Raw genomic sequence first — 24,566 nt, 5'->3', positions numbered from 1 at the left:
TAGCGCGAGTCTCTCTTTGACATCTAGTACCCCAGTCTCCTGGCTTGTTCAACTTGACCGATGACTCCCAAAACGTCCTTAATGGCCTCTGTGTGTAGCTTCAGATCAACGAACCATTTGCCAGAATCGTCTTCTCCTCGTAGACCTCTGCCGGTGGGTGGATGAGCAGCATATCGTTCAAGGGAAGCGGAGAGATTGTGCAAGGTGGTGGAGAGGGAAGAGGTGGTATGTGAAAGTGCGAGACCAAGTGGTGATTCAGTATCGGGCGCAGTATGAGTCGTGATACGTTTTTGAGAAGTGTTCTTCGTAGCCGGAGTTTCTACATTGTCCTCTTCGAAATCGCCGTCTTCGACCTCTCGCTCCACCGATTTGGTCTGACCAACTAGCTTTTCTTCCGACTCTTTGGCTTTCTTCTCGAAATCTTTGGTCTCTACGACCTTCTCTTTGCCTTTCCCTTTCTCCTCCACCACCAGTCCATACAACTCTCTCCTCCTCTTACTCCTGGGACTCATTCCGCTCTCGTCACTCGATGAGACAATTTTCATCCCTCCCGACTCGATCGCTGATTCAGCCACCCATCTTCCATCGCAGCTGACACACATCTTCCTCCCGTCTTTACTGCCGTCGGGTCTTCGAGGATATCCGACGAGAGGTATACCTCTGCAGGTGGGATTGGGACAGTTCTCGCCGAGCAACGCGTAACCTTTCAATAAGAGGTTGGAGATGGAGCTGACAGTATCGTCGGATTGCTTTCGGTGTTGCGCTTGTTGAGAAAGCAAGTGAGAGTCTCGTGGTGCCGTAGACGGTAAGGAAGTGGAGGTGAATGTCGAGGATGATGGGGTGGATTGATGGATAGCAGGGGGAAGGGAAGCTTCTGTCTGTGATTGAGTCTGACCTTCCGGTCGACCATCGCACAAAGCACAGAACTGTATCCTCTCCCTTCCTTCACGCTGGGCTATGGCAGCGGGCTCCCGCATCAGAGGCGTTGATCGACAGTCAGAGCAATGAAGGTCGGTCAATGTCCACCCTTTGAGCATATACTCGCCGAGCTACAATCCGAGTTAGCAGCACGGAGCAGCCATGCATGTGGCACACTGGACTCACTATGGCGGATGTCTGGTCGAGCTGGGACATGGCTGGGGCAGGCATTGGCAATTGCGTGACAAATGTGTGATGTAGAACAGACAACGATGCATAACGATTACACTGTATGTAATTTCAGAACAATAATAATGCAGTGACCTAACGGAACGGGTGTACAACGCGGACTGTGGCGATGTGGCATACATATAACGACAAGTTACACCTGCACACCAAGTTCCGATGTGGAAAGCTTTTCGTACAAGTCTGCATCGAACATGTCCATTAATTCGTCATTTGATTCGTCATTGAGCGCCGGATCAGCATCCATCTCTTCGAGTAGTGCAGCCATTTCGTCCTCGGTCATCACATATGGGGTGGGGGCAGGTTCTGCGCCTGGGTGATGGGCCCAGGCGATGAGGGGGTTCGGGTTCGGGGCGGGCTCGTCGACGTGAAGATTGGATGGACCATCCAATGGTCGGTCGTGGTGTGCAAGGACAGGAGCAGAGTCGACTCGAGGACGCTTGTTCTGCGTGTCCGCCTGCTGCTGATCGTGTGCTTCGTCCAAATCTCCGCCTGAGCCGACTCGTCCTTTCTTTCTGTCTTGAATCTTTGCAGAGTTGTGGCTCCAGCTGTACCCCTGGAAACGCCTCTCGAATGCCGCATTCAGATTGGTTTCCAAATCGTTCCAGTACTGGACCTCGACCTTATCAGTACCAGCTGTCAGCACACTATCGTTTCAGCTATCAGACCAAGGACCGAGGACTCACGTCGTTGCGGTCTTTCAGGACCTGCCACTCGGCGCTCAACCACCCAGAAATATCACCGAACGCTAGATCCGGAAACATCTTGTTGTATGCCCTTCGTCTACGGGTTGCGTAGAGTTGATATTCTTCAGTGAGATCAACATAAGCTCGACCACTCGCTGTGTAATCTGGCTGCGATGAAATCATACGCACGATTGGTCTGTCGACTTACGCCGCCCTTACAGTCCTTCTTGTCTAGTAGCATTTTCTCGATCACATGAAACTCTTCCACATATCTAGCCGAAGCTGGGTCGAATACATCTTCGTCTAGTCCTTCCGCTTCGCAACAAGCCTTCAACGGCGCCCTGTGCTGTCGTAATACTCGAGCGGTTGCAACCTCCCGAAGCCAGAGGTGTTTCCCAGAATAACCCACATCGAGTGTGGTCGCGGTCGGGATCGCCTGAGGCGGGAGAGCACATGAGCTGTTCGAGTCGGTCGGCGAAGGAGTGGTGTGGTGAGGGACCACGGAAGATGGTTGCGACCAGGGAGGGGTATGAAGTCGGTTCGGCTCAATCTGCATGCTCAGGTCCATTTTGTGTTGGGAGTGAGGGTATGGAGACTCAAAGATAGTGGACACTTGGGATGGTAAGCTGGGATGCTGTGGGAGTCGGTGGTGCTGATCATTGAAATGGTACCCGCTCGTGATATCTTTTATAACTTGCATCTCTCACAGCATATCGTTGTGTTGCCACCGATAGGGGGCGATGGTCCCACCACGATTGGAACCCCACACGAGATTTGAATGAGAGGAAAGGGAGGGAAGGGCAGGGCCAGGAGTACGGACAGCTTGATAGGGGGGGGGGGTCAAACTCACCACAAGACGGAACTCAATCATCGAGTTGTCTTGGCTGGTGAAAAAAGCTATTCTAGGATAAGTTAGGTGAGCTCTCCATCAAGCTCGACCGATAGGGGGCCCAAGGAGGTCCCCCCTTGGAAGCAGGGGGCCGTGAGGATGCTATGAGAGTACGTATGGTCATAACCATTCCTTTACAGCAAAGAAGGGGGAAAGTTGCATGTATCAGAGACACTGTCAACAACACCCCCTATCCAGAGGTAACATGATTTTTCGCCAAACTCGTTTTCTTGCTTACATAGCCACAGAAGAGTCCAAGAGTCGAAAAGGAAAGTGAGTTAAGTAACCTATGACTTTCTGTTCATTGCCGCTCACTTCGGGTATCGGGGGGCTAACCCTCCGCGACAGCTGACAAGAGGACGGATCTCGTGGTGACCGTGTGCAGTGGTCCAACCTGCAAGGCATATCAGAAAGGTGTACTGCACTTGTGGTAGGTACCTGGATTCCAGCCGACGCCTCAAGATCTTCGCGCGGTTCAAAGGGACGATGACTGACATTTGCCATAAAAGATGATGTGTGCCTGTCTCACCAGCAGCACTTGACGCGACGCGTCTGAAACATGGAAGAGTGGTACCGCAAGTCGCTAATAATAATCATCACTACTAGTGCGACTTGGAGAGCCGGTTACCCCTACCCCCTATATGGTGAGACAGAAGGACAAGGCGATGCGGGGTTTTTTTTTTTTTTTTGATTCCAATGACTCATCCTCATTCCGACAAGGTTGCGCTCATCATCTGGTTGGACGGTGATATTCTTGTTCAGAACGAAAAAAAAGTCGCCGTGATTCTGTCGAGACAAAATCACGAGCATGAAAGTGTAGAAATTCCAGCGTCACTACTGATGAGATGAGTTAGACATGATCATGATCAACGTGACATTTTAATCACCAAGTTGATGCAACTTCTCACACGTGGTCGACACACCTCGCATCTGTCCGGTCTGGCAGCCGCTCTGTACGATATCTAACCGGAGATTTACCGGAGCTATCCTGATATTCATGGGATCCGGGCTCATCCTTCCGACCGTGTCGTTGTCAAGTTGCTCACTCACTGCTACACGTTGGCTCTTGACAATCGTTCATGACATCTCACGATCAGCAACCCGGACAGCCCGACTGACAGATCCTCTCATTGACTTCTATATACCTTCGACATGTCTCAAGCGCCGTTCGTCGCTCAGTGGGGTGTCCTAGGATGTGGATGTGATTACCTCCTTCCTCCTACACGAAAGACGGACATCTTCAGCTGACCCATGACGCTCGTAGGGATCTCATCCGAGTTCACCAAAGATGTATCGCGTCCTATGGCTTCGCGAGGTGTCACCGATGTCACTCACGCTATCGCTGCTGTCGGCTCACGATCATTGTCCAAGGCAGAAGACTTCATCGCCGCTAACTGTCCTAGAGGAGCAGCTGGGCAACAAGATGGATTGGTGGGCTTCAAAACTAAAGCGTATGGATCGTATAAGGGAGTAATTGACGATCCGGTGGGTCATCCTGCCCTCTCTCCTGAAGGAGGCTGACTTCTATAGTATAGAACGTCAACATCGTGTATGTGGGAACCATGAATATGTGTCATTACGAAGACGCAAAGTTGGCTCTGGAAGGTGGAAAGCACTGTCTGCTCGAAAAGGTCAGCTAATATGCCGCTTCCACACAACGACGATATCCAAAGCTGAGCCTGGAGTCATGCTCTTTCAGCCTGCGACTTTGAACGCCGCCGAGTGGAAGCACCTCGTCTCCATCGCCAAAAGCAAGAATCTGTTCCTCATGGAAGGCGAGTCACCACACAGACCATTGTATCGACGCGTCTCCGAGCTGATCACTTTGCTCTTCTGCAGCGGTGTGGACTCGCTTCAATCCTGTGATGTTGGCCATCCAGAAAGCGATTCATGAGGACGACGTCATCGGCGAGATACGATGTCTATACTCCGACCTTTCCATGGATGTCTACAAGAAGAGGGAAGACACAGATCGACTCTTAGCTGCCGAGCTAGCTGGAGGAGCGCTTCTCGATATCGGACCGTACCCCCTGGCATGGGTGAGCTTCTCTTCGATTATTCTGCAGAATGGCACAAAACAGACATGCTGATGGGTGACGAGGCTGAAGACCATGATGATACTGTATCGACACCCACAGAATGGAAGGACGGCGGCGGAGAAGGTCGGAAGCACTATGATGAAGTATCATACAGGAGTGGACTTGGCTACGAGTTTCACCATGACTTTCCCGAAGCTCAACGCTATCGCTTACTGTGAGTGGATCCGACATGGCTTTGCTCAGCTCATATGCTCATGTGAATCCCAGGTACTACCAATCTCCTCTCCGCGGTCCAGAAGCACCAAAATACTCGTATAGTCGGCTCAAAGGGGTATGGTGGATCACTATGGAGATGAGGAGAAGTGCTGATTCTGATTTCTGAAGCGAGATCTTGGTACAAGGATACACTTCTCGACCTCAGAAATACATCCTGCGTTTGTTCGCCAAACCGGAAAAAGAGGGCGGAGCCTTCTTGCCAGACGAGACGATCGACATGAGCTTCGATGGATTCGGACTGTATTGGGAGGCGGATGCTGTGGCCAGGTGTCTGAAGGACGGACTGACAGAATGCCCGGAGATGCCCCTTGACGAGACGTTAATGACCATGGAGGTGAGCCGAGTCTCTTTCGACGCATGGTGCTGGACAAAGGTAGGGTAGACATTGACGCGTAATTAGATCTTCGACAACATAAGGAAAGAAGGTGGATACGAGTTCTCGCCTGGCTTGGAGAAGGTCAAGTCGTGACTGCATCAGCAACTATGTGCTCGGTATGTACAATAAATGTACAATCAATGGACAGTAATTCTGGCCCGTATACTGCAAAGCAGAAGGATTCATGCTTTCCTAACTGTCAGGTCAATCGTCAACTGGCATTTCGAACTTTGGTTCCTCCTTATAATACATCTCCTTATAAGGACCGTACCAACCCAACTCGTTACCCCACTCGTCCTTCGTTTTCGGCTTGAACCCTGCCGGGGTCAGATCCGGTATCTCGTCCTCTGCCAGATCCTCCACCCCGAGTTTCTGGACCCATCTCGGTATCCAAGCCTTTCTCAAATCATCATACGATACCTCGCCGGCATACTGACCAGAGCTGTCTGCTTGAGCTAGAGCTTCTTGACGCAGGACTAGATCGAGTGCGGAACGAGTCAAGAGCTGCTCTCGGTATTCCCATACCTCTTCCTCGTCTGATGCGTCGGAACTGGCAGAAGAGGTGGGAGTGGGGTTGATCGTGGTAGGCGCTGGAGTGGAGTTGTATGACGATAGCCCTCGAAGGGGAGTGGACGTCTTGACACCTGTCCCATACTTTGTTTCGAGGTCTGAGGCATTCATAGAAAAGAAGTTCGGATCGGTAGATGTGGATGAAGTCGAAGTGGATGTCACCGACGGTGTAGGAGAAGTGACAGGGGTCGAGATCGGTGATGTATTGGTAGAAAGCAAAGGTGTGCTGGGTAGACTCAATGGTGTAGGTGTCGTCTCACTCCCAATGCTGATAACAGAGGTCATTGGCGTAGGTCTAATGCTCGTCGCCACCCGAATTTGCAGCTACAGTATCAGAAAATGTGATCAGCCACACATGAGCTCCATTTGTTGTTCTTGTCAAACTCACTTACCTGCTTGACAAGCACACCGATCGCGTCATAAGCCTCTTGAGCTCCGTCGTCATCCAGCAAGTCCTCAGGCATGGCGGAACTTGTCGGGATAATCGATTCAGTCGCTTTCCGAAACGTTTCGAGATCAGATTGATTGTCTATCGCTCTTTCCAGGATCTGACGGATCTCAAAAGCGAAAGACATGTCGATGATCTCTGCTTGGAATATGATGGTCGATATGAGGATGATGTCGATCAAGTAGTCCGGTCCTGATAACGGAGTGATCGAAAAAATGTTAGTAGATAATCCGGGACATGATTAGCGATTAATTGACGAAGGTTACCTTACCTTCTTGAACTACTTGGACCAGAGCGATCAAAGTATCCCGAGCTACCGTTGGTGGCATAGTCGCAACATCTTGCAGACTCGTTTCGAGCTTGTCGTAGATCTGCTGCAGAGTCACTGTGTCACCGACAGGGTCGCAGAGAAACAGGCGACGCCACGTTGGCGTCAGTCACGAGGCACAAGGAATGATGTGGAGATCATGCTCACCTAAAGCTGGGAACCGTCTTCCTGCCACGTACAATCCCATATCGTTCATTTCATCTCGTTGAGCTTCCAGCAGAGCCACGATCCTCCCTACAAGGTGTGCGTTGCGACTGCCCGCGTCGCTGTGCGAGCACGAGGAAACCAGTCTCGTGCCCGAGACTTGGGATCGATTCGTGACGATCCAGGTCAGCTTATTCGGCAGAACGGGAGGCATGCAGAGACGTATTCACCTATAGCAGCGGAGCATGCGTTGATCACCCCTCCCAACAATCCTTCCACAGCTTTCGATCTGCTCCCTGAGCTCTTCGAAGACCGCGAGGTTTGATCGCCTGCCCGCGTTTTCTTCGCCCATGCGACTTGTGCTTCGCTCCTAGTCCGGAAGCGAGGCTTGAACAGTGATTTGAGGAAGTTGACCATGTTACGTCACTTGTTCGTCGAATGGCTGTCCAACAGGTATCAGCACATGTCCGTGAGCAGTAGCGAGAATGATTGCTCCAGGTCTTCCGATTTGATACTCTAGCGCACGAGGTACTGCTCAGAGGGAGGCTATCAAAGGAGGTCTCTCCTCGCTCATAAAGGACCGACATCTCCATGCACAATACTACTGTACAAGTAATGCAAGCTGTTCTATCACTTTGTACGGAGTCCTCTCCATACTCGTGAACGGGCTCAACACCAAGTCCACATTTCCCCTTCCATCACTTGGCCCTCTTCCTCCTCGGTGCCATACCAAGCCGTCCCCAATAGATGTCCGCCGCTCTCCTGTCTCCGTCCAACGACGACTTCCCTCTCTGTCAATCCGCTCCATGCGTGCACGAGATCATTCGACAGACCGAGGTCCCACACCCATCCCTCTTTGTGTCCAGCTTGAGCGGCAAGCACATCCAGAACACGAAGGACTGCTGGGAGTTGAGCTGGGATAAGATTGTGAATGCAGGTTATCAAGAAACGGGCCCCGATACTGCCATTATGCAAAGCGAAGAGAACGATCGTGTCTTCGCCTGTGGGAGAGGGAGATTTGATACGGAGACCAATGGGCTGATTGATTCTCTTCGAAAGACGATTCCAGGATCCAATGAGGGGTACGAAGCTCAAGATGCCCGGACTGGCAGGATCTTGAACGAAGACTGATCTCTCAGTAGTATCGGTCCGTTGTATTCTGTGTTTTACAGCAGCAGATAGCTCTTCACCGATCGAAGTGAGATCAGTCTCGTACAGCCATTCCCAACTATCTTCCAGCTGGTCGATAGAGGGAGACGTAGACTTCGACGAGGGAGGCAGGATCTTCCAAACCAATTCGGTATTCTGCGAATCCTTGACTGACCATCCGGGTCTATGGAGACTCATCCTACAACGAGAGTAGAAAGTCGAGCCGACGTCCGACCACAAGATGGAGCCGATAGCTTCGGGGACTGTCTTTGCAGAGAGAGGAGGTGGTGCACCCCAGGATTCGGGGAAGGGAGGAAGAGTGGAGGATGGTCCGAGCTGATGATGGAGGAGACTGAGGAGACGAGTCGCGTAGCCGTTTCCTGAGGTCCAGAGTCAGCTCTGACTTTTATCATCTATGTGATTTAACTGTCTGCCAGCACTACTACGACAGCCACAAGCTGAGAACGAGTTTCACTCACGAAGATGCTGTTTCGGAGTGACCACCGAAGCGATGCCGTAGATATAACCGTCATCCACCTTGTCTGAGCGTTTTCGTTTCACCCAGCCGTTCCATCGATAGCTGTCGATCAGAAAACCAGTCTGATCAGTCTGAAGCTCAGCTGTAGATGATCAGATAGGATTGGAGGGCGATCGACGTACGTCTCACATCCAGCATAGGTATCGCCTTCCAGATCATCCTTTCGGACTAAAGCCCTAACAAGGTATCAGCGATGTAAGTCAGATCGACGACCGAAATTGAAATACCAAGTCAACAATCTCCCATCTATACCCCACTCAGCTTCTGCCCTCTCTCTTCTGTCCACTGCCCAAAAGTCCTATGAGCCACCATTTGAGCGGTCAGTCAATGATATCAGGCATGTATCGTGTCGCTGAGACCGTCAAACTCACATCCCATGAAAGATTGTTGCTCCACATCACGAAGCGGGCTTTAGCATGTTGCACCTCCTGAGCGGGGTTGGCTACCCGGATGGTGTACTCGACCAACCTGTCTTGGGGAGGTACCGTCATCTCAGCAATGGTTGCAGAGTGTCAAGTGGATGGGCGGCACAGAAGGATTCGAGGTTGCCGTGTTGTTTGCTGGGGTGTGATTGCGATCGACAATCGAATTGTTCACGGTTCATGCTGTACACACTACCTTTCGCCATGAGCTGTGCGGAGCGACAAGATCTTCATCGGGGCCATCCAGACATGAAACACAACTGTGCAAGTGTTTCAAGGGTAATCGCGAATAGGAGATCAAGGAAACAGCGCGTAGACGTGATCGATGCGATTGGGTCGTGCCTGAGCTTCCGACGTCAATATAGTCGAGCGATTTTACACTCGGGTTGCCTTCTAAAAAGCCGTTTGCGATATCGTGGCTAGACGAGACATCTTCCCTTGACCCGCAATGTTCTGCCGTCCTTATGGAGAAGCATAGAGTGATCAGTGGGCGGCCGCGTCTACATCATACCCATTCCCAGGGAGCCCAGTGTGAGTGTCGTTGTATCACCCGTCGGAACACCAATGGTCGATCACAATCAACATTGTCATCTCATTAGAATTGATTTGTATGAACATATATATCAGTAGTGATGAGTTAGGATATTGCTGAACGTGAATCTGCCACACCGCTGAAACGCCGACGGAGGTGAAGCGGGGGTTCTGTTTGTGTTGTTACCCTGAACTCGTGGGTGCGGGGCAATAATACGTTTTCCACCATACTCGTACAATCTAACCGACGACCGTCCATTCGTTCATCATCACCTTGTAGCGAGAGAGAGAGAGAGCTCGAGGCATAGCGGTACAAGTCACCTCGGTCTCGTCGTCCTGACACGGACCACATCCTTCACAGCTATATCAAGCCAAAAGCTGGTATACAACGCACCCCTTAAGAGGTGTCTTTCATCAGATCACCTCTGACAGACGCGTCACCCGTGAGTCTCATCGAGTCCGCTTTCCAAACCCCTCCGCTTCCAGAGCACGCGACATGAGGACAAGGTACCCTTGCCCCTTGCCTCCGAAGAAGCACAGAACTCCCTTCTCATCTAGACGTGTCACACGTCAACTCTTCTGATCTTGGTAGACTAACCGAGCCTTGGTCCATCATAGCAGTGCACTGTGTCATTGTTCCCCTGCAGTCTGCCGTCTGACTCTATCAACGTCTTCTCCATAACGCACGACGGCTCAAGGGGTACTGTCTCGCACGACAACGACGTTTACGATTTGGCATGACGACAATTGAGCGTGGTAGGGGCAGAGGCGGAGGGCGAGGTGGGGGTGGTGGTGGAGGAGGAGGAGGTGGTGGTGGAAGAGGCGGTGCGGAAGGAGGTGGACCACCCAGGTAAGTACTCGTTAGATCTGTTTACATATAAAGCACGGATGTGCTGATTCGGTCGATATGTGGGACAGACGAGGAGCTTGGCGAGGTGGTCCTCCACCCGGAGCAACCAACTCGTTCGCAAACTCGCGAGGAGGCTCCCCTGTAGTGGGTCATACCCCTACGCCTACTGGTGGTGGTGCTGGACCGAGGACTTCAATCAATGATCAGTGAGTCGACTGAACTTGAGCGGATGAAAGACATTTTTTGATCGTCGGTCCGGCCCTTAGTATGATGGACATGAAAAGAGTTGTACTGGATGAGAAGGCTCGGGTTGGGAAAGGTGAGCTGCAGACCCGTTTAGAGGCAAAGGCTGGATAATGTTGACCTCTAAAACTCTTGGCAGGTTTCCAAACCGACACCGACATCTCTAAAGCTTCAGGTCCTCACGAGCGAGAACTCAAGCCTTGGACTCCCGATGGACCCGCTGAGCCCGCGGTCAACGGAGTCAAGTCGAATGGCGGAAATCGTGATTCGGAGACCTTTGGAGGTGGTTCAAACAATATAATCTGGGATCAGTTCGAGACCAATGAGAGACTGTTTGGGACGAAGACGAGCTTCCAGGAGGAGTTATACACGACAAAATTGAACAAGTCCGGAGCGGATTTTAAGAAGAGAGAAAAGGAAGCGGAAAGATTGGCGGCGGAGATCATGGGTCAGACAGCGAAGAACCCTCACGTAGCAGAGGAGAGGGGTCAGACTTCGGAAGACGGATCAAAAGACGAGGAGGAGAAGTGCGTCAAATTCTTGCTGTATCCGACGAGTTCGAACTAACTGAATGATCAGATATTCTGGAGTCGCGCGAAACCCCAACGCGTATGTCCCCCCGGCAGCTCGAAAAGCTGCAGGGATGGGTGGTGCTGCACCCCGTGTCTCCGCCCCTCCTGTCCCCTCAGCGCCGAAGGTCAACGGTTCCAACGCTCCGTCACCTGCTCCTCAGGCACCTCAGGCCGCTGCTCCGACCCCGGCAGGTCCGGCTAGCACCATCGCTCCTCCGCCTGCACCTACACGTAGCACGAGCGCGGACCCGGTAGCTTCAGAGCCTGTTGCTGTACCCATGAAAGCGGGAGAGACGAGGCAAGTTGGAGAGGACTCAAGTGCTCCTGCCGCTGCTACTGCCATCAATGCACCTCCTACAGATCTCAAGGCCGTAAGTCGTTTCTTGATCCCTCAAGCGCGCTCCATTGACACATTCGGCTCGTGATGCAGCAGGATGGACAACTCGGCGGGGTCGTGGATCAATGGAGACAGTTCGTGGGCACAGAGCGAGAGAAAGTCGAGGCGAAGAAGCAGTCAGTGATGAAATCGGAAAGAGAACGTCAGCTTGCGGATCTCAAGAAATTCCACACTAACTTCAAAGTATGTGCTTCGCACCTTCGTCTTTACGAAATGCTAATGTGCGTGCAGGTCCCCTTACCTATGCCAAAAGACATACTGCCTATCCTTGCCAAGGACGCCACGAAGCAGAGGGACATCGAAGCCAAAGCTGCCAATGCTCTCGAGGAGTCTCGGGCTCGCAAAGTGCACGCTGCCGCTCCTGACCCGCCCGCTGTTTCTAAAGCCCCTGCTCCGACCGAAGCCTCCAAAGCGGAAGCACCGAAAGCGGCCGCACCCAAGAAGATTGTCATGAAGATCCCCGAAATCCCTCCATTCAACCCAACCAAGAGGAAAGCTCCAGCTTTACCGATACCTGAAACGGCGAGTCAAAACATCCCCCTTGCGACTTCTCCGACTCCATCAGTCACCAGCCATGCGTCCGGTTCTCAAGCGGCGAAGTTGAACCCGTCCGCCAGCGCTTTCGTTTTCAAGCCTAACCCATCCGCAGCAGCGTTCAAGCCCGGTCAGTCATCTGGTAGTCCTGCTCCAGGTCCGGCTGTGCCTCGTGCATCAGTCACAGCCGGTCCATCAACTGCTCCACCGAAGAATCCGTTCTTCCGTGACAAGCTACCTGAGCGGATCACATCAGTTAGTATGCGCGATGACTTCAATCCGTGGAAGCACGGTCAGGTCCCCTCTGCATCTTCGGTTGGACTCCAATGGCCTTACCCGGGACGAAAGCATCATGTTCCTATGTTTGGCGGTCCTGCAGCCCCTATCCATATGACAGGGTTTGACGACGATCCGTCCTCGCCATCTCCTCACGCTGTCCCGGCACCTTTGATGCCAGTGATTCCTCCAAACTACCCTCCTTACTATCGATTCAACCAGGTGAGTTGGGAAGATCTCATCGAAGTGACAACTAACACGGACTTTCAGCCCGGTTTCCCTTCTCATCCTGGTCAGATGCAGAGTCCGGCGATGTTCTCTCCAGGTCCGCAGTACGCCCCCCTGCCTGGACAACCGATCGGTCAGCAACCGCCACAGCATATGGGTCCAGGTGGTCCACAACCCAATGGAAGTGAGTGTGTGGCCTCTGCGATCAATGGACACCAACTGACATGTTGTGTCTCAGTGCCCATGTATTTCCAAAATGGCATGCCTCGTGAGTGATATTTCACCTGTGCGTAGAGAAGTAGAACAGAAACTGACACGCATGTCACACAGAAAACGCTCAATTCCTTCCTGCTCAGCATATGCAGTTCAACCCCCACACTCCACAACGGCACGGACCTGGTCCGGGTGGGCCTCAAATGTATTACCAAAATCAGGGCCTGCCCACACCACATCAAACGCCTCAATGTGAGTCCTGTGTCGTGAATGCACGTGCTGCCGTGGTATGCCTGACTGATTCGGGCGAATAGTACAACATAATCTCCCCTTCCCTGGTCAACCTCCAGCTCAACCTCAATTCCAACAACAACCGCCTGCACAGATGCAAGGGTCACAAGGGGGACAACAGGGACCCGGAGGTCCAGGTCCAGGTCCAGGGGCGAATGGACCTGGTGGGCAGAGCTTTGAAGGAACGCCTCATTGAGGTTGATGGGTCGATTTGTGATTTCGATGATTACAGCGATAAAAGGCGGTAGTGCAGCGGAGCTGTGGAAATTCACCATACTCATGTGGGGAACCTGACGTTGTCTTGTGAGCTCTATGCCCAAGCGGTCAATTCGATCACATCGTCCGTAGCTTTACCATCCTTTTCGCGGTGATCAAGATATGCAGACCTCCTTGATTGTATTGTGAGGCAAAGCACTGAAATATCGCATATAAGAATATTGCTCGGCTAACTATTATTCGAGGGTCACGATCGTCGTAGAGATGTCCATCGATCGATCGTACCCGTCCCAGTCTTCTATCCAAGTAAGTTCAGTCGATCGAGATAAGATAGGAAGATTTAGCACAGTGCGTCGCAACACATTTCTTCGGCGCAACAACAACAGAGAGCTAGAGGTGGCGAATTCGGAGCTCAGTTTCAGTACCTTCGTCGTGGATCGCAATCACTGATATCAAAAGGTCGTAGAAACACTCACCACCGGCAAGACTGAACAAGTAAGGAAGAACACATATTGTTAGCGCAAGACACGTTTGCGCCGGAGGATGGGCGAGAAAGGCATACCACGCGCAACAACCGCCGCCCCCACCACCTGATTTCTGAGGTTGCTGTTGGATATATACCGGTTGAGGTTGGGGTTGAGGGTAGCTGAAACCGGCGAGATGGTCCATCAGCTTGTGGGTGTGGAAGACATGAGATCGACGAAAGGAGGGGGAAGAGAGGGGGGAAGGTGACTTACTATTCTATTTATATATTCATGGGCATTTTTTCACATGGTCAGTTCATCCTTCCGTCTCTTTGATTCCATGCTACAGTCTTTCAGAATGGAGGAAGGGCGGGGACATACGACCTGGTTGTTGGTATGATTGCTGGAGCGGGAAGGATATCAGCTATCATAGTAACCCATAACAAGGATTTGTTCATATGATTCGCTCACTCACCTGCGGAGGTGGGGGATAGTATCCACCCTGACCTTGTTGAGGACCACCGTATCCTTGTTGAGGATAACCGTATTGAGGTTGTTGGCCGTAGGCTTGTTGTCTGGAATGGACCAAGCAAACAAGGGGGGGGGGTCAGCGGCGTACGTCAACCAAAAGGGCATTGTTGACGTCGAGTCGAAAGTGTATGTGTATGTGTTGTCATGGCTGAGTGATCGTGCGGGTGGATATTGTATCCCGGCTAGATGACGGAGAAGGGAGAGTGAGGGACACATACTGGTTACCGTAGTACTGAACAGCAGAAGGGATCAGCTCATGCTCGCTCATGTATCGTCCGAGGAACGACGAGGTGGAGCACGGTATCGCGACCAATGTCAACAACTCACATCTTTAGCGGACATATTGACTGTATACCTTTCTGGTCAGAATGTCAGGAGGATCAAGTGAGAGTCACGTCTAGATGATCAAGTGGGAGACCGTGACGACGGCGACAACAACGACGACGACAATGGCAAAGAAAAAGATGATAGGATCGTCTGGACACACTCGTCGTTCGTTCGTGAGAGGGAATGAATGACCCACCATATTATATAGGTGATGATGATTCCGCGGTCGAAGCGTTCAGGGTCCAGACTGAGATCCGATTGTGGCACAGCTCGGGGGTGTCTAGGACTGCGTTTCGGTGAGTCAAGCCAAGATTACGATAGGAATCAGATGCGATAGCGGTAGTATCGTAGAATGCATGAGGGGATACCATCGAGATGTACTCGTACGGTACACCGAAATCATACCACCACCAGATCTTGACCCGGGAAAAGCATTCTCACCGGATTCGCGCTTCCCTCTCGTCTAATGTCTTCTGTCCCGGAATATCTCCCCACATCTTCTCCCCCTCCCTCCACCCTCACCATCATGTCATGTACCGAACGATCCTGTGCTCAATCACCTCCCTCCCCTCGGCCCAGCGCATGTCGTCCCCAATCACCGTGTCTTGTATCCCGCTCCCTCTCCTCTCGCGCCTTCGATCCGCGAGGGCGGCAACCCGTACGCAGAGAAGGGTGAGGAGAAGAGAGGTCGTGAAGAATACGATGAAGAGGAGCACTGCAATTCGCAGTCGTGGCGAAAGATGGTGTCAGTCGTTGATCGAGACGACTGTGGTTGTCGTGGTATCGAGCTTGAGAGCTCATCCCTCGACGACCAATGCGAGGACGAGAGTAGGAGGGGAAGAGAAGGGGAGGGAAGAGGTAAGGTGGGTAGATTCAAGGGGAACATACTGCTATCCCCGACTTCATTATGCTTCAAGAAGATATATCCCCGTCTACCGTCTCCTGTATTGGACTTGGTGATCGTCTCGACTGGGAAGTCTGATGGGAACGAGTTGATATCTGCGAAATCGGTCGCGATCGAACTATCAGTAAGCAACAAGTAATCGACGAGATAACGCTCGCTGTTGCTGAGGATCCTAGGGTGGTGCCACGTACAGACGAGACTGTGCGATAAAGTCGAATCATCAGGAGGAGGGTCGGTGTGTTGCGATTGTGTTCGTGATACACCCGTGTTGGTACTGGTACCGATTATTTTGGACACTCTCGATCCTCCATTCCCCGTCGTGCTGACAATCGTCACCGAACTCGAGAAACGAGTATGACTCGGCGTACTCGTCGTGTTTGTGCTATGAGTCAAAGTCACTGGAGATCCCGGACTAGGACTAGGAATGCCGCCAACTGACAAAATCGCGCTACTGATATTTTGATCTCCTGTTCGAACCTCACTATTGGCGGCGCCACCCCTACCGGATGTCGACATTCCTGGAACCCGTTTTATGGGCGCAGTACCAGCGACTGAGGATGTGGAACCTTGACGCTTCTCCCTTTTCTTTTGAACCTTCTCCACGCGTCGAGTTCTGGCTAGACGGATCCGTACAGGGCCAGGGATCATCGTGTCAGATCACTGTACCAAGGTCAGGTCGATGCCACAGCTACGACCACTGCCACCGCTGTCGTTGCAGGAAGTGAATCACTCAATCGATCAAGGGTTTTCCGCCATCAACCAGATCGATCTAGAATGTCAAAGGGCGAGTTGAAAGCTAATTGCCGAAAGCCCAGCTTGATATACATGTACAGTCAAGTGCAGATGCCTACTGTGTTCTCCATGTCCATGGCCGCGTTACGATCACGGTGGTAGCGGAATCATTCTGTGACATTGGAAATCCACCACTCTACTGTATTCTCCTTTAACACCTCAACTTGAAGGACGTGGCTCCCTTTGATACTCCGTTCCCCCTTTATTCCGCGTTAATACAGGCGATAATGATCAAACAAGCTCAGACCATGCATTGTGATCTGCTCAAACCACGAAACCTAACAACAAGTGACATAACGGTCGATCGCTCAACTCAAAGTGGTGCTTGACCCGACTGAGCCCATGGTGATTGTCGTACAAGGACAGAGTATGGATTTTCGGACAGTATGATAAATATCATCAAATGGCAGATATAAGTTACAACACGGTCTAAACGTATGAACAAGGATCACGACAATTGGTTGATGGTATGTGTAATGAGGCGAGATGATGCAGATGCCACAGAGTGATGTGCAACGCTAAGTGAGGATAAGAGCTGGTTGGCCGAATAGAGTCATCATGAACACGGTGCTGCGGATAGTACACGACAGATCAGTACCTGTTCTCATTACTCTTGAAGGTAAGAAATAACCGCACTCACCCTTCTTTACCACCTCTCCTCTCGATCTCCCTAGCAACGATGACATCAGCCGGTTCTTCGTCATCTTCATCATCGCTGCCACCACTGAAACTATCGCTTCTGAACCCCTCCTTCAATGTGACATCCACCTCATCCTCGTCATCGCTATCAACGATGACTTGCTCGTGACAGTTCTCATGGTGATGTTCTGACTGTCTGGCAGCGGCGGTGTGGGAGGCTTTCAACGATGCGTTGGGAGTGGAATGAGTATGAACGAAGCTCGCTCGTCGAACTTGGTGTGTCAGTTCGCAATGATGTGATGAAGGCGAGGCGACAGACGGCGCTAGTCGGATACAACCCCATCCGTGATGGAAAGGCGATACTTTCCCACCGGGTGGAGTCACAGCTGAACGAGCGAGCAGTCGGTATGTCGCTGGGACAGAATGTGCGTTGAGCAGGTATCCCAAAAGGGAGTGAGTGTGTGAGAGTGTCGTGTCGCGCAGAGCGTGCAGTGTTGAGAGATCTGGAGTCTTGATCAGCCCAGGAACCACACTGACCGCACCTGGGAGGACACTGACCTTGGAAACAACCTGGACTCCACACCGGGATATCCACTATCAATTCCGCTCTTTCAGTCTCCCAGCTACCTGCGACACTTCCCGCGACACTTCTGCCTCTTCTCGGCGGAGCGGGAAGATGTCCTTCTTCGAGATGCACATTCTCTATCATTTCAATCAGGTCTCCTTTCCTCTTGTCTTCTGCACGATCATCCACGACCCGCTTGACGATCTCGGCGAATCGTCTCGTATCGCCATCCAACTCTTTCCCACCTTTTGCGGAAAGACCTCGCGAACACAAGGGGGAGAGATACGGTCGTGCCTGTGGACCGCGAACGAATGATCGCGAAGGCAACGATGTCGACATCCCGCTACTGCTCGCACTCGTGGCACTGACCGGCAGGGCACCAGCACCGATGGGCAACGAAGATTGTTGTTTGGCCATGGTAGATGCGACGGGTCGGAGTTTCGGAGATGACCCGGGTGAAGGCGTGTGAGTGATGGAGCGAGAATGAGGGGTGAGAAGCGGTGAAGAAGTCATGATCATTTCGATGGATATAGGTGTCGATTGTTGACAAGTTACGGGGGGCGGTTCTGTCAGGTATGAACAGTGGCTGCTATATGTTACAGCAGAACCGTGTCTGATGGGTGATAGGTGACTGATCGTTGAGAACACAGGTTTGGCGTATCCTTGTACACTTGTTCAGAAGAAAGGTGTGAGGTGATGTATTTGAGTTTATGATTATCCTTGTGTTCTGTAGTGCCAACAGTAGTCACGCGACTGATACGATCCGGCTAGTCGGGTAACTTTGTGGCTATCTGCTATCTCCTTTGTACAGGGGGTGGTGGTGGTTGAGAGCGATATGTATGTCGATCTGTCTTCGTTTCTAGGTGAAAGGAGACAAAGGAAGGAGTCAGCTCCATGCTCTAGTGAGAGAAGAGAGAGGTAGAGACGAGATGAGACGAGGTGTGGTGTGGAGCGTGAAAGCAGGTGGATATCTGATCGGTCAAATCTTGGTCCGAAAAGTGGAATGCACAGAGAGTTCGAGCGGGGATAGAGGTCTTGAAAGGACATGCAACAACTCCGATGTGTAGGGAGACACGGAGTGAAGGAGATGTATCGCATGAAGCTTCGTCAAACCTGAGCCAACGGCTCGGAACTCGGTCTCGACTGAAGAACATATCCAGATCGCCCACTCACCGATGCCGATGCAGCTAGCTGGCTATAAGAAGCCACTGTCGCTCTCGATCGCGGTGAGGTGATTTGTACAGAGATGTGATCTTTGCTGCCGCAACAAAAGATGTGTGTGTGTGTTATTGTCGTCGAGAGATCTTGACCTGATCGAAGAAGCGGGGCAACGGGGCACTTGTTTGCGAGATGCGATGGTGGATGCGGAGTGACAACCAAGTTGTGTTGGCTGGTGACTTTGGGATCGGGTGGATACGAAAAGAATAACGCAAAGATGGTTCAAGGTTTACTCGTATGTTTCTTGGATGGCGATTCGTATTTCGGGACAAGCGGTGCGGGGTAGAGTCGAAAAGGGCCAGGAGCTGTGGAAGTGCGAAGCAAACGGACTCGGAGAGAAAAGGAGGTACGACCTTGATCCGACAGTGGTGAAGTGCGCGTAAACAACCGATGATCACTTGTTGTAAGTGAGAAGAAACAAGACGAGTCGTCTCATGCAAAAGGTTGTTGGTGGACTGCTGCATGCTTTTCATTTCTACTAGCATCCCCTCCTCACCTTCCCGTACTACTCGTACTACTGGTAGCGCCCATTCCGTCATACTTTTCCAATCGACCACAGACGACCGACCCAACCGAACTGGTTCAACTCACTTCCACTACTACCAGCAGACGTTGGGTGGATCATAAGAGGCGTACCGAATTATCCCGGTCCGGTTCGTACCGTTTCCGTTGTCTGGACCGTATTTACGATTTCTTGACCCTGAGATCGTGGTGTAATAGGCTATACCAATCGGTATCATATCACCCCGAGAATTAATAAAGACGGAGCGCCGCGTTGAACTTCCGATAGATCTGGTACTTCGGTAGACTGCAACCTCCGACTTTTCACGACGACAATCCGCGAGCTGACCTTGCTGTCATCGAGTGCAGACAGGTCCACCACTCGCTATGAGAGGCGTGCGCTATTTGCCCCAATCAAATGTCAATCGCATGTTGCATGTTCAAAGCAAGTAGTAAAATTTGAAAACTCTATATGTCATCGTACCAGTTGAGATGTGTTCCATACCGGTGGACCGACCCGCAACCAGTCCATCAACCCCATGAACCGACCATCCTCGCTGACGCTCGTCTCGTACAGAATCCTGCCCAATCCTAAACCGTTCGTCCCTTGGTCAAGGCCTCCTCCCTGCCGTCCCTTCGCTCTATGTACAGCTGTACCTTCTTCGGCCCCTGTGTCGTCCATCCGAACGGTCAATCACTTGCCACCTGTGGTCTTGAACATGATCAAACCACCAAGAGAGATGCTGGACAGGACGTCAGCAGGTGTCAGGGCCTTCTTCGCTCGAACGACTTACGAATAGCCAAAGACCTGGAGAGCGCCGACATGAGAACCGAATGCGAGCACAGAGCCAGTAATGAGGAGCTGTGACGTTTATCAGCTGAGGCTACCCCAACACCAGGGAAACTGGACCTACGATATCCTTGAAGACACCGGCAAGAGTCAAGATAAGACCTGAGCCAACGCTGATCAAGAACACAGCGGCAACCTGTAAGGAAGGTGTCAGCTCAGTATTCGAGCCCAAAGATATCGATAAGCCAAGACTCACGTTGAGAGCAAAGGCAATACCGGCGTTGCTAAAGAGAACCAACAACCCAACTCTGTGGAGGGCGTAGAAAGGCTCGAGACCCTCAACGAAGGGGATGATACAGGCATTGATGATAGCGCAGACAGGGGCGTAGTAATGAAGAGAAACAATGGGATCCATCTTGAGTCCGTGGAGAAGAATCTGGATCATGACAAGTCGAGAGGCTTCGAAGACAAGAGCACCAGCTTGGCAGAGGAATCCGAACATCTCGAAGTGTATTTCACCGTAGGCAGCTAAAATGAGGTTTTGTTAGGCTAGCTACTCAATCAAAGACTTTAAGGAGGCTCACCAAGGGCACAGCCTGTTGAGATCATCTGGAAGGTCAAGAAGCGAGTTTTGCGTTAGCATGCAGTTGTGCACCAGAGAATGCAACACGTGAAGCTCACCAAAACAATCATGATCAACCTGCTGTTGGGCTCTTGGATTTTGAATGCGAAGGAGATAAGCAAGATAGCAACGGGGTTGAAAGCCTGTTCGACCTGGGCGTCAGTTGTATCCAAATTGGTGCGCCTAGCGGCAGAGCGGCAAGCTGACCTTGAGCATTTGGATGAAGCTGACGCTCAGACTGAGATAAGCGTAGTTTGACAAGATCAAACTTCCCGAGAAGAGAGCGCCGATAGGAAGGATTGAGCGAACCCATCGATCTCGCTGAAAAGAAGTAACGCGTCAGTCGCCATTCGAAAGCGTGAATCGATTCTCAAGAGTACTCACAGTCATCTCAATGTCCTTGGCTCCGTCTACCAGAGTCGTAGTTCGTTGCAAGACTCGAGTGGCACAGGCCTGAAGCGAGAAAATGAGTAGGTGTACTTCAAACATTCGGACGAGCGGACTTACAGAGAAGAGAAGATGCCATGTGGTGAGGAAAACGGGGAAGGGAAAGTTGAGTGTGTTGAGGACATAGTCTGCGTGAACGAAGAAAGTTTAGATACGGCGACTCTACCAATGGGTCTGCTCACTGTTGTAGAGGATAACCGAGATGGAACATGCCATCCAGATAGGGATGACTGGTAATCAAGGAGTCGTGTCAGCTGAATAAGTCGCCTGGTTCTGCGAAGGAACAGATATGACACTTACTGACGATGGCTGGAATGACGATCTTCTTTGGTTGATTGCCAGAAGCACGAGGTTCAGAAATTCTAGGGAGACCGACAGGCATCAGCTGAGTTGATCGCACCCCGATTCAAGAGCTCCCACTGACTTGACTTCGAGACGCTCGCCATTGTTGAGGTCGACATCCAGATCTGAGGCTCTTGGCATAGACTGAACGAGATGATAACGCATATAGATCAGCCAAGTCTCTCAAGTAGCTTCTGTGATGGATGTGAACGATAAGACAAGGGACAGGAGCGAGCTGAGGGAAGACATACGTTCAGAGGGATGGAAGACTCAATGTCCTTGTTTTGACTCATTTTGACCTGTGTGTATGATGTATTGACTATCTAATCTGAGATGTCTAGTTTGATCTGGTGCAAGAAGAAAAACAAGGAGAGGAAAGGTGGATGACAATCTCGGCTCGGATGGTAGGGTAGCAATGGGGGTGTGGGCGTGTCGCGTAGACTCAAGCTGTAGGGTTCACAGATCGTTGTTGATGAGATGCTCGCCCGTAGAGGATCGGTTCAAACGGACCAGTCGTAGGAAGATGGAGGATGGTGACCAGAGGTGTGAGATTGGGATGGTTTGATCAGAAGAGGATTCGGGGAGTGAGGGGAGAGAATCGAGTTAGGATGGCAAGTTTGCTTCTGAACGCGTGAGAGGTAGTCGGTGGTTGGGGGGGTCCAAGTTTATTGATAGCCCGCACAGGGAAAATTACTCGTGTTCAGAACCGCAGCGGGGAGGAGGGAGGTGAAGTGACGTGGATATAATGTATTAGTATGACTGCCGCGCTATCACATCACTGGTACTTTCCACTTGCTACGGCTACCACACAAATCACCAACGTCCTCGATAGTCGTCAGCAATATATACTTGTCCCATTCGTCCCAATATACATCGCTCAATCTCTGGCAGCATCATGTCTTCCTCAGCGTCCTCGTCCGTCAGAAGATTACCGTTACGACAGGCTCTCACCTCTCTGAGATCTGGTCCGGGACCAATCACACTCTCATCGAATGTATCGGCGATCAAACTCCGTTTCGTCGCAAAGAACGCTGAAGCAGGCCCAAGGTGAGGAGCTATGCTATGATTACTGCATTGCTGAACTTCTTAGTCCGCTTGCTGACGCGAGAACGATCGATGTGTAGACAATTTCTTCGAGATTACGCACCGAAATTAGCATATGCCAACCCATCTTTACCGATCCAGGTGGAAAGAATACCTGATCCCAGAGCGAAACATAGGGATCCCAAATCACCCGATGCAGGAGCCGTGTGGGAGAACGGAGAACAACCCAAACCTGAGATGATCATCTTCTTCCGTGAGTCATGTCATGTCTTTCAAAGCGTTGGTGTGTGTATATTTATCCGTTGGGCGATGTTGATCTGCTTCGGTGTTGCAGATGGATCTACGGCACAAACGTTACCCCTCTCACATCTTGATGGAGCGAAGATATTGGCACAACTTATCTCGGTTGCGGGGGAAGAGAGACCACAGGGGATTGAAGCGCCTCTGCTAGCTGTGACGGATGGGACAGGGGACGGTGTAGCTGCATAGATCACATGTATCATTCTTTCACATGGCCACGAAGCCATCGTCTCATCTTTCAATTCCAAAGAGACGTCACCAAGCTGTTGCTGCCAAGTCCAACTCGGCGAAGCAATGTAGTCGTGGCGTGCATATCGTGAAGATCGTACAATCATCGTATAGTACAAACAGCCGCTTCTCCTGCCTTGTCTCCCAATGCCTCTTCGCTTTCAATAATCATCTTCATCCTCTTCATAATCATCAAACATCCCTCTCCCACCTTCACCCGTGCCACCACCTCCACTCATATCCCGCTTCCACGTCCCTATCATCGGCAGTTTCGCAGGAGGCGGCGCATCATTCCCCTCATACGAACCTTCCCCTCCTTCCTCCTTCACTCTCCCATTCCCATCTTGATCCTTCTTAGACCTTCGCTTTGTCGGTCCGGCCGCTCCTGCTCCTGCTCCTGCTCCGCCATTCGATTCTGACACTTTACGAAGTTTCGAAGGTCCCGCTTTCGGTTCGGCAATCACGGGATCAGGTATGGGATCTACTATCTCTCGGAGGAAATCAAGTGTTGGATTGGTGTTGATCATATTCTTCCTATGTCGGGCACGACCAGGATATGAGTTTTTTTTATCTCTCATGACGTTTACACTGAGCCTCCACGCAGATGTGCTCAGCACTCACAAATGGTACGCTGTCATCTTCTTCGATCCTCTGGATCTCGTCTCCTTACATGTCTCATCAATCAACACTTGCATAAAACATTCGAGACTTTTAGCTACGTGCCCAACGATGTCAGCCTATTACTTCGCCCGAGAAGTGAGCAGCGGACAAGCAGGGGTCGTATCGAGACGTACAGATCATGACGGGTGTCGCGCTTGCTAGTTTACCAACTTCCTCATCCAGTTGCATAATTCGTTTGATCCGAGCCTTAAGTCAGGCGTCAGCTTCACCAGGTACCAAAGATGTTCCATAAGTTGACAGCTCACCACAGGGAACTGTACATGAGCCGGGAAGAATGACAATCAGCGTGACATCATTCCAGTCGAGATGCAGCTTGCTCCGTATGACAGCGAGATACGACACCGTTGAGCTCGCGAGCAGGAATGGTGCAGTGGAGGAAGGAAGGGGAGCCAATCGTCCAAGCGGTGGGGGCAAGGACGACTCACCCTGCTCGTTTTCGACTTCTTAGATCGCAATGGAGGCATCTTGGTTGTATCTATGCTGTACTCGTGCTGGTAAGTGATGCCGCAATGAGTAATGTCAATGGGTAAACAATAATAACACAAATGACTGCAAGGTCCGTCCCAAACGCGCCGAGACACCGTTACATTGGCGGGATCATTGCCACTGAAAACCGCCTCTCTCGGCATTACAAACGGTAATTACAACATTGTGGGACACATCATAAGCCGGGGACCCACAACCGTGCAGAGACACAGACCGGCGGGAGACTAACTCACTCAAAAGGTAGAGAGCAACATTTCTTTCTTTCACTTTCCTTCGCAATTTGGTACCGAAGACCGTCAACCATA

At 51.4% G+C, this 24,566-nt stretch overlaps 11 protein-coding genes across 11 annotated transcripts; 3 read left to right on the top strand and 8 right to left on the bottom strand.

The window, feature by feature from the left end:
- Window positions 1-23: 23 nt before the first annotated feature.
- Window positions 24-1,149, bottom strand: IAR55_003666 (uncharacterized protein; the record flags this gene model as incomplete). The annotated part of the gene is made up of 2 exons (XM_066946773.1): window positions 24-1,049; window positions 1,105-1,149. 2 exons carry the CDS (start codon window positions 1,147-1,149, stop codon window positions 24-26), a joined length of 1,071 nt encoding a protein of 356 aa, XP_066803165.1.
- A 151-nt stretch (window positions 1,150-1,300) lies between these two features.
- IAR55_003665 (uncharacterized protein) lies at window positions 1,301-2,418 on the bottom strand (the record flags this gene model as incomplete). The annotated part of the gene is made up of 3 exons (XM_066946772.1): window positions 1,301-1,786; window positions 1,851-2,014; window positions 2,070-2,418. The coding sequence occupies 3 exons, from the start codon at window positions 2,416-2,418 to the stop codon at window positions 1,301-1,303; spliced, it is 999 nt and encodes a 332-aa protein (XP_066803164.1).
- A 1,473-nt stretch (window positions 2,419-3,891) lies between these two features.
- Window positions 3,892-5,523, top strand: IAR55_003664 (uncharacterized protein; the record flags this gene model as incomplete). Its single annotated transcript, XM_066946771.1, has 9 exons — window positions 3,892-3,940; window positions 4,004-4,224; window positions 4,275-4,370; window positions 4,439-4,514; window positions 4,579-4,778; window positions 4,848-4,992; window positions 5,046-5,109; window positions 5,163-5,388; window positions 5,455-5,523. 9 exons carry the CDS (start codon window positions 3,892-3,894, stop codon window positions 5,521-5,523), a joined length of 1,146 nt encoding a protein of 381 aa, XP_066803163.1.
- Window positions 5,524-5,634: 111 nt separating this feature from the next.
- On the bottom strand, window positions 5,635-7,337 carry IAR55_003663 (uncharacterized protein; the record flags this gene model as incomplete). The annotated part of the gene is made up of 5 exons (XM_066946770.1): window positions 5,635-6,324; window positions 6,393-6,640; window positions 6,720-6,833; window positions 6,924-7,079; window positions 7,151-7,337. The coding sequence occupies 5 exons, from the start codon at window positions 7,335-7,337 to the stop codon at window positions 5,635-5,637; spliced, it is 1,395 nt and encodes a 464-aa protein (XP_066803162.1).
- Window positions 7,338-7,589: 252 nt separating this feature from the next.
- On the bottom strand, window positions 7,590-9,098 carry IAR55_003662 (uncharacterized protein; the record flags this gene model as incomplete). The annotated part of the gene is made up of 5 exons (XM_066946769.1): window positions 7,590-8,449; window positions 8,549-8,649; window positions 8,730-8,783; window positions 8,835-8,905; window positions 8,979-9,098. The coding sequence occupies 5 exons, from the start codon at window positions 9,096-9,098 to the stop codon at window positions 7,590-7,592; spliced, it is 1,206 nt and encodes a 401-aa protein (XP_066803161.1).
- A 1,199-nt stretch (window positions 9,099-10,297) lies between these two features.
- Window positions 10,298-13,360, top strand: IAR55_003661 (uncharacterized protein; the record flags this gene model as incomplete). Its single annotated transcript, XM_066946768.1, has 11 exons — window positions 10,298-10,410; window positions 10,479-10,616; window positions 10,677-10,729; window positions 10,793-11,180; window positions 11,233-11,596; window positions 11,659-11,805; window positions 11,854-12,654; window positions 12,703-12,844; window positions 12,899-12,928; window positions 12,991-13,125; window positions 13,188-13,360. The coding sequence occupies 11 exons, from the start codon at window positions 10,298-10,300 to the stop codon at window positions 13,358-13,360; spliced, it is 2,484 nt and encodes an 827-aa protein (XP_066803160.1).
- Window positions 13,361-15,297: 1,937 nt separating this feature from the next.
- Window positions 15,298-16,254, bottom strand: IAR55_003660 (uncharacterized protein; the record flags this gene model as incomplete). The annotated part of the gene is made up of 1 exon (XM_066946767.1): window positions 15,298-16,254. One exon carries the CDS (start codon window positions 16,252-16,254, stop codon window positions 15,298-15,300), a length of 957 nt encoding a protein of 318 aa, XP_066803159.1.
- Window positions 16,255-16,916: 662 nt separating this feature from the next.
- On the bottom strand, window positions 16,917-18,121 carry IAR55_003659 (uncharacterized protein; the record flags this gene model as incomplete). Its single annotated transcript, XM_066946766.1, has 3 exons — window positions 16,917-16,968; window positions 17,039-17,540; window positions 17,596-18,121. 3 exons carry the CDS (start codon window positions 18,119-18,121, stop codon window positions 16,917-16,919), a joined length of 1,080 nt encoding a protein of 359 aa, XP_066803158.1.
- A 1,894-nt stretch (window positions 18,122-20,015) lies between these two features.
- Window positions 20,016-21,815, bottom strand: IAR55_003658 (uncharacterized protein; the record flags this gene model as incomplete). Its single annotated transcript, XM_066946765.1, has 13 exons — window positions 20,016-20,064; window positions 20,116-20,183; window positions 20,236-20,307; window positions 20,368-20,639; window positions 20,696-20,720; window positions 20,793-20,876; window positions 20,941-21,054; window positions 21,118-21,186; window positions 21,241-21,308; window positions 21,363-21,410; window positions 21,481-21,542; window positions 21,605-21,666; window positions 21,774-21,815. The coding sequence occupies 13 exons, from the start codon at window positions 21,813-21,815 to the stop codon at window positions 20,016-20,018; spliced, it is 1,035 nt and encodes a 344-aa protein (XP_066803157.1).
- A 602-nt stretch (window positions 21,816-22,417) lies between these two features.
- On the top strand, window positions 22,418-23,055 carry IAR55_003657 (uncharacterized protein; the record flags this gene model as incomplete). The annotated part of the gene is made up of 3 exons (XM_066946764.1): window positions 22,418-22,569; window positions 22,647-22,819; window positions 22,901-23,055. 3 exons carry the CDS (start codon window positions 22,418-22,420, stop codon window positions 23,053-23,055), a joined length of 480 nt encoding a protein of 159 aa, XP_066803156.1.
- Window positions 23,056-23,255: 200 nt separating this feature from the next.
- On the bottom strand, window positions 23,256-24,239 carry IAR55_003656 (uncharacterized protein; the record flags this gene model as incomplete). Its single annotated transcript, XM_066946763.1, has 4 exons — window positions 23,256-23,628; window positions 23,716-23,809; window positions 23,889-23,961; window positions 24,201-24,239. The coding sequence occupies 4 exons, from the start codon at window positions 24,237-24,239 to the stop codon at window positions 23,256-23,258; spliced, it is 579 nt and encodes a 192-aa protein (XP_066803155.1).
- Between the last annotated feature and the right edge of the window lie 327 nt (window positions 24,240-24,566).

The sequence above is a fragment of the Kwoniella newhampshirensis genome, chromosome 6 (genome assembly GCF_039105145.1).
Source record: "Kwoniella newhampshirensis strain CBS 13917 chromosome 6, whole genome shotgun sequence".
In the NCBI taxonomy this organism is placed as follows: Eukaryota; Fungi; Basidiomycota; class Tremellomycetes; order Tremellales; family Cryptococcaceae; genus Kwoniella; species Kwoniella newhampshirensis.
This window is presented reverse-complemented; position numbering and strand designations above follow the sequence as displayed.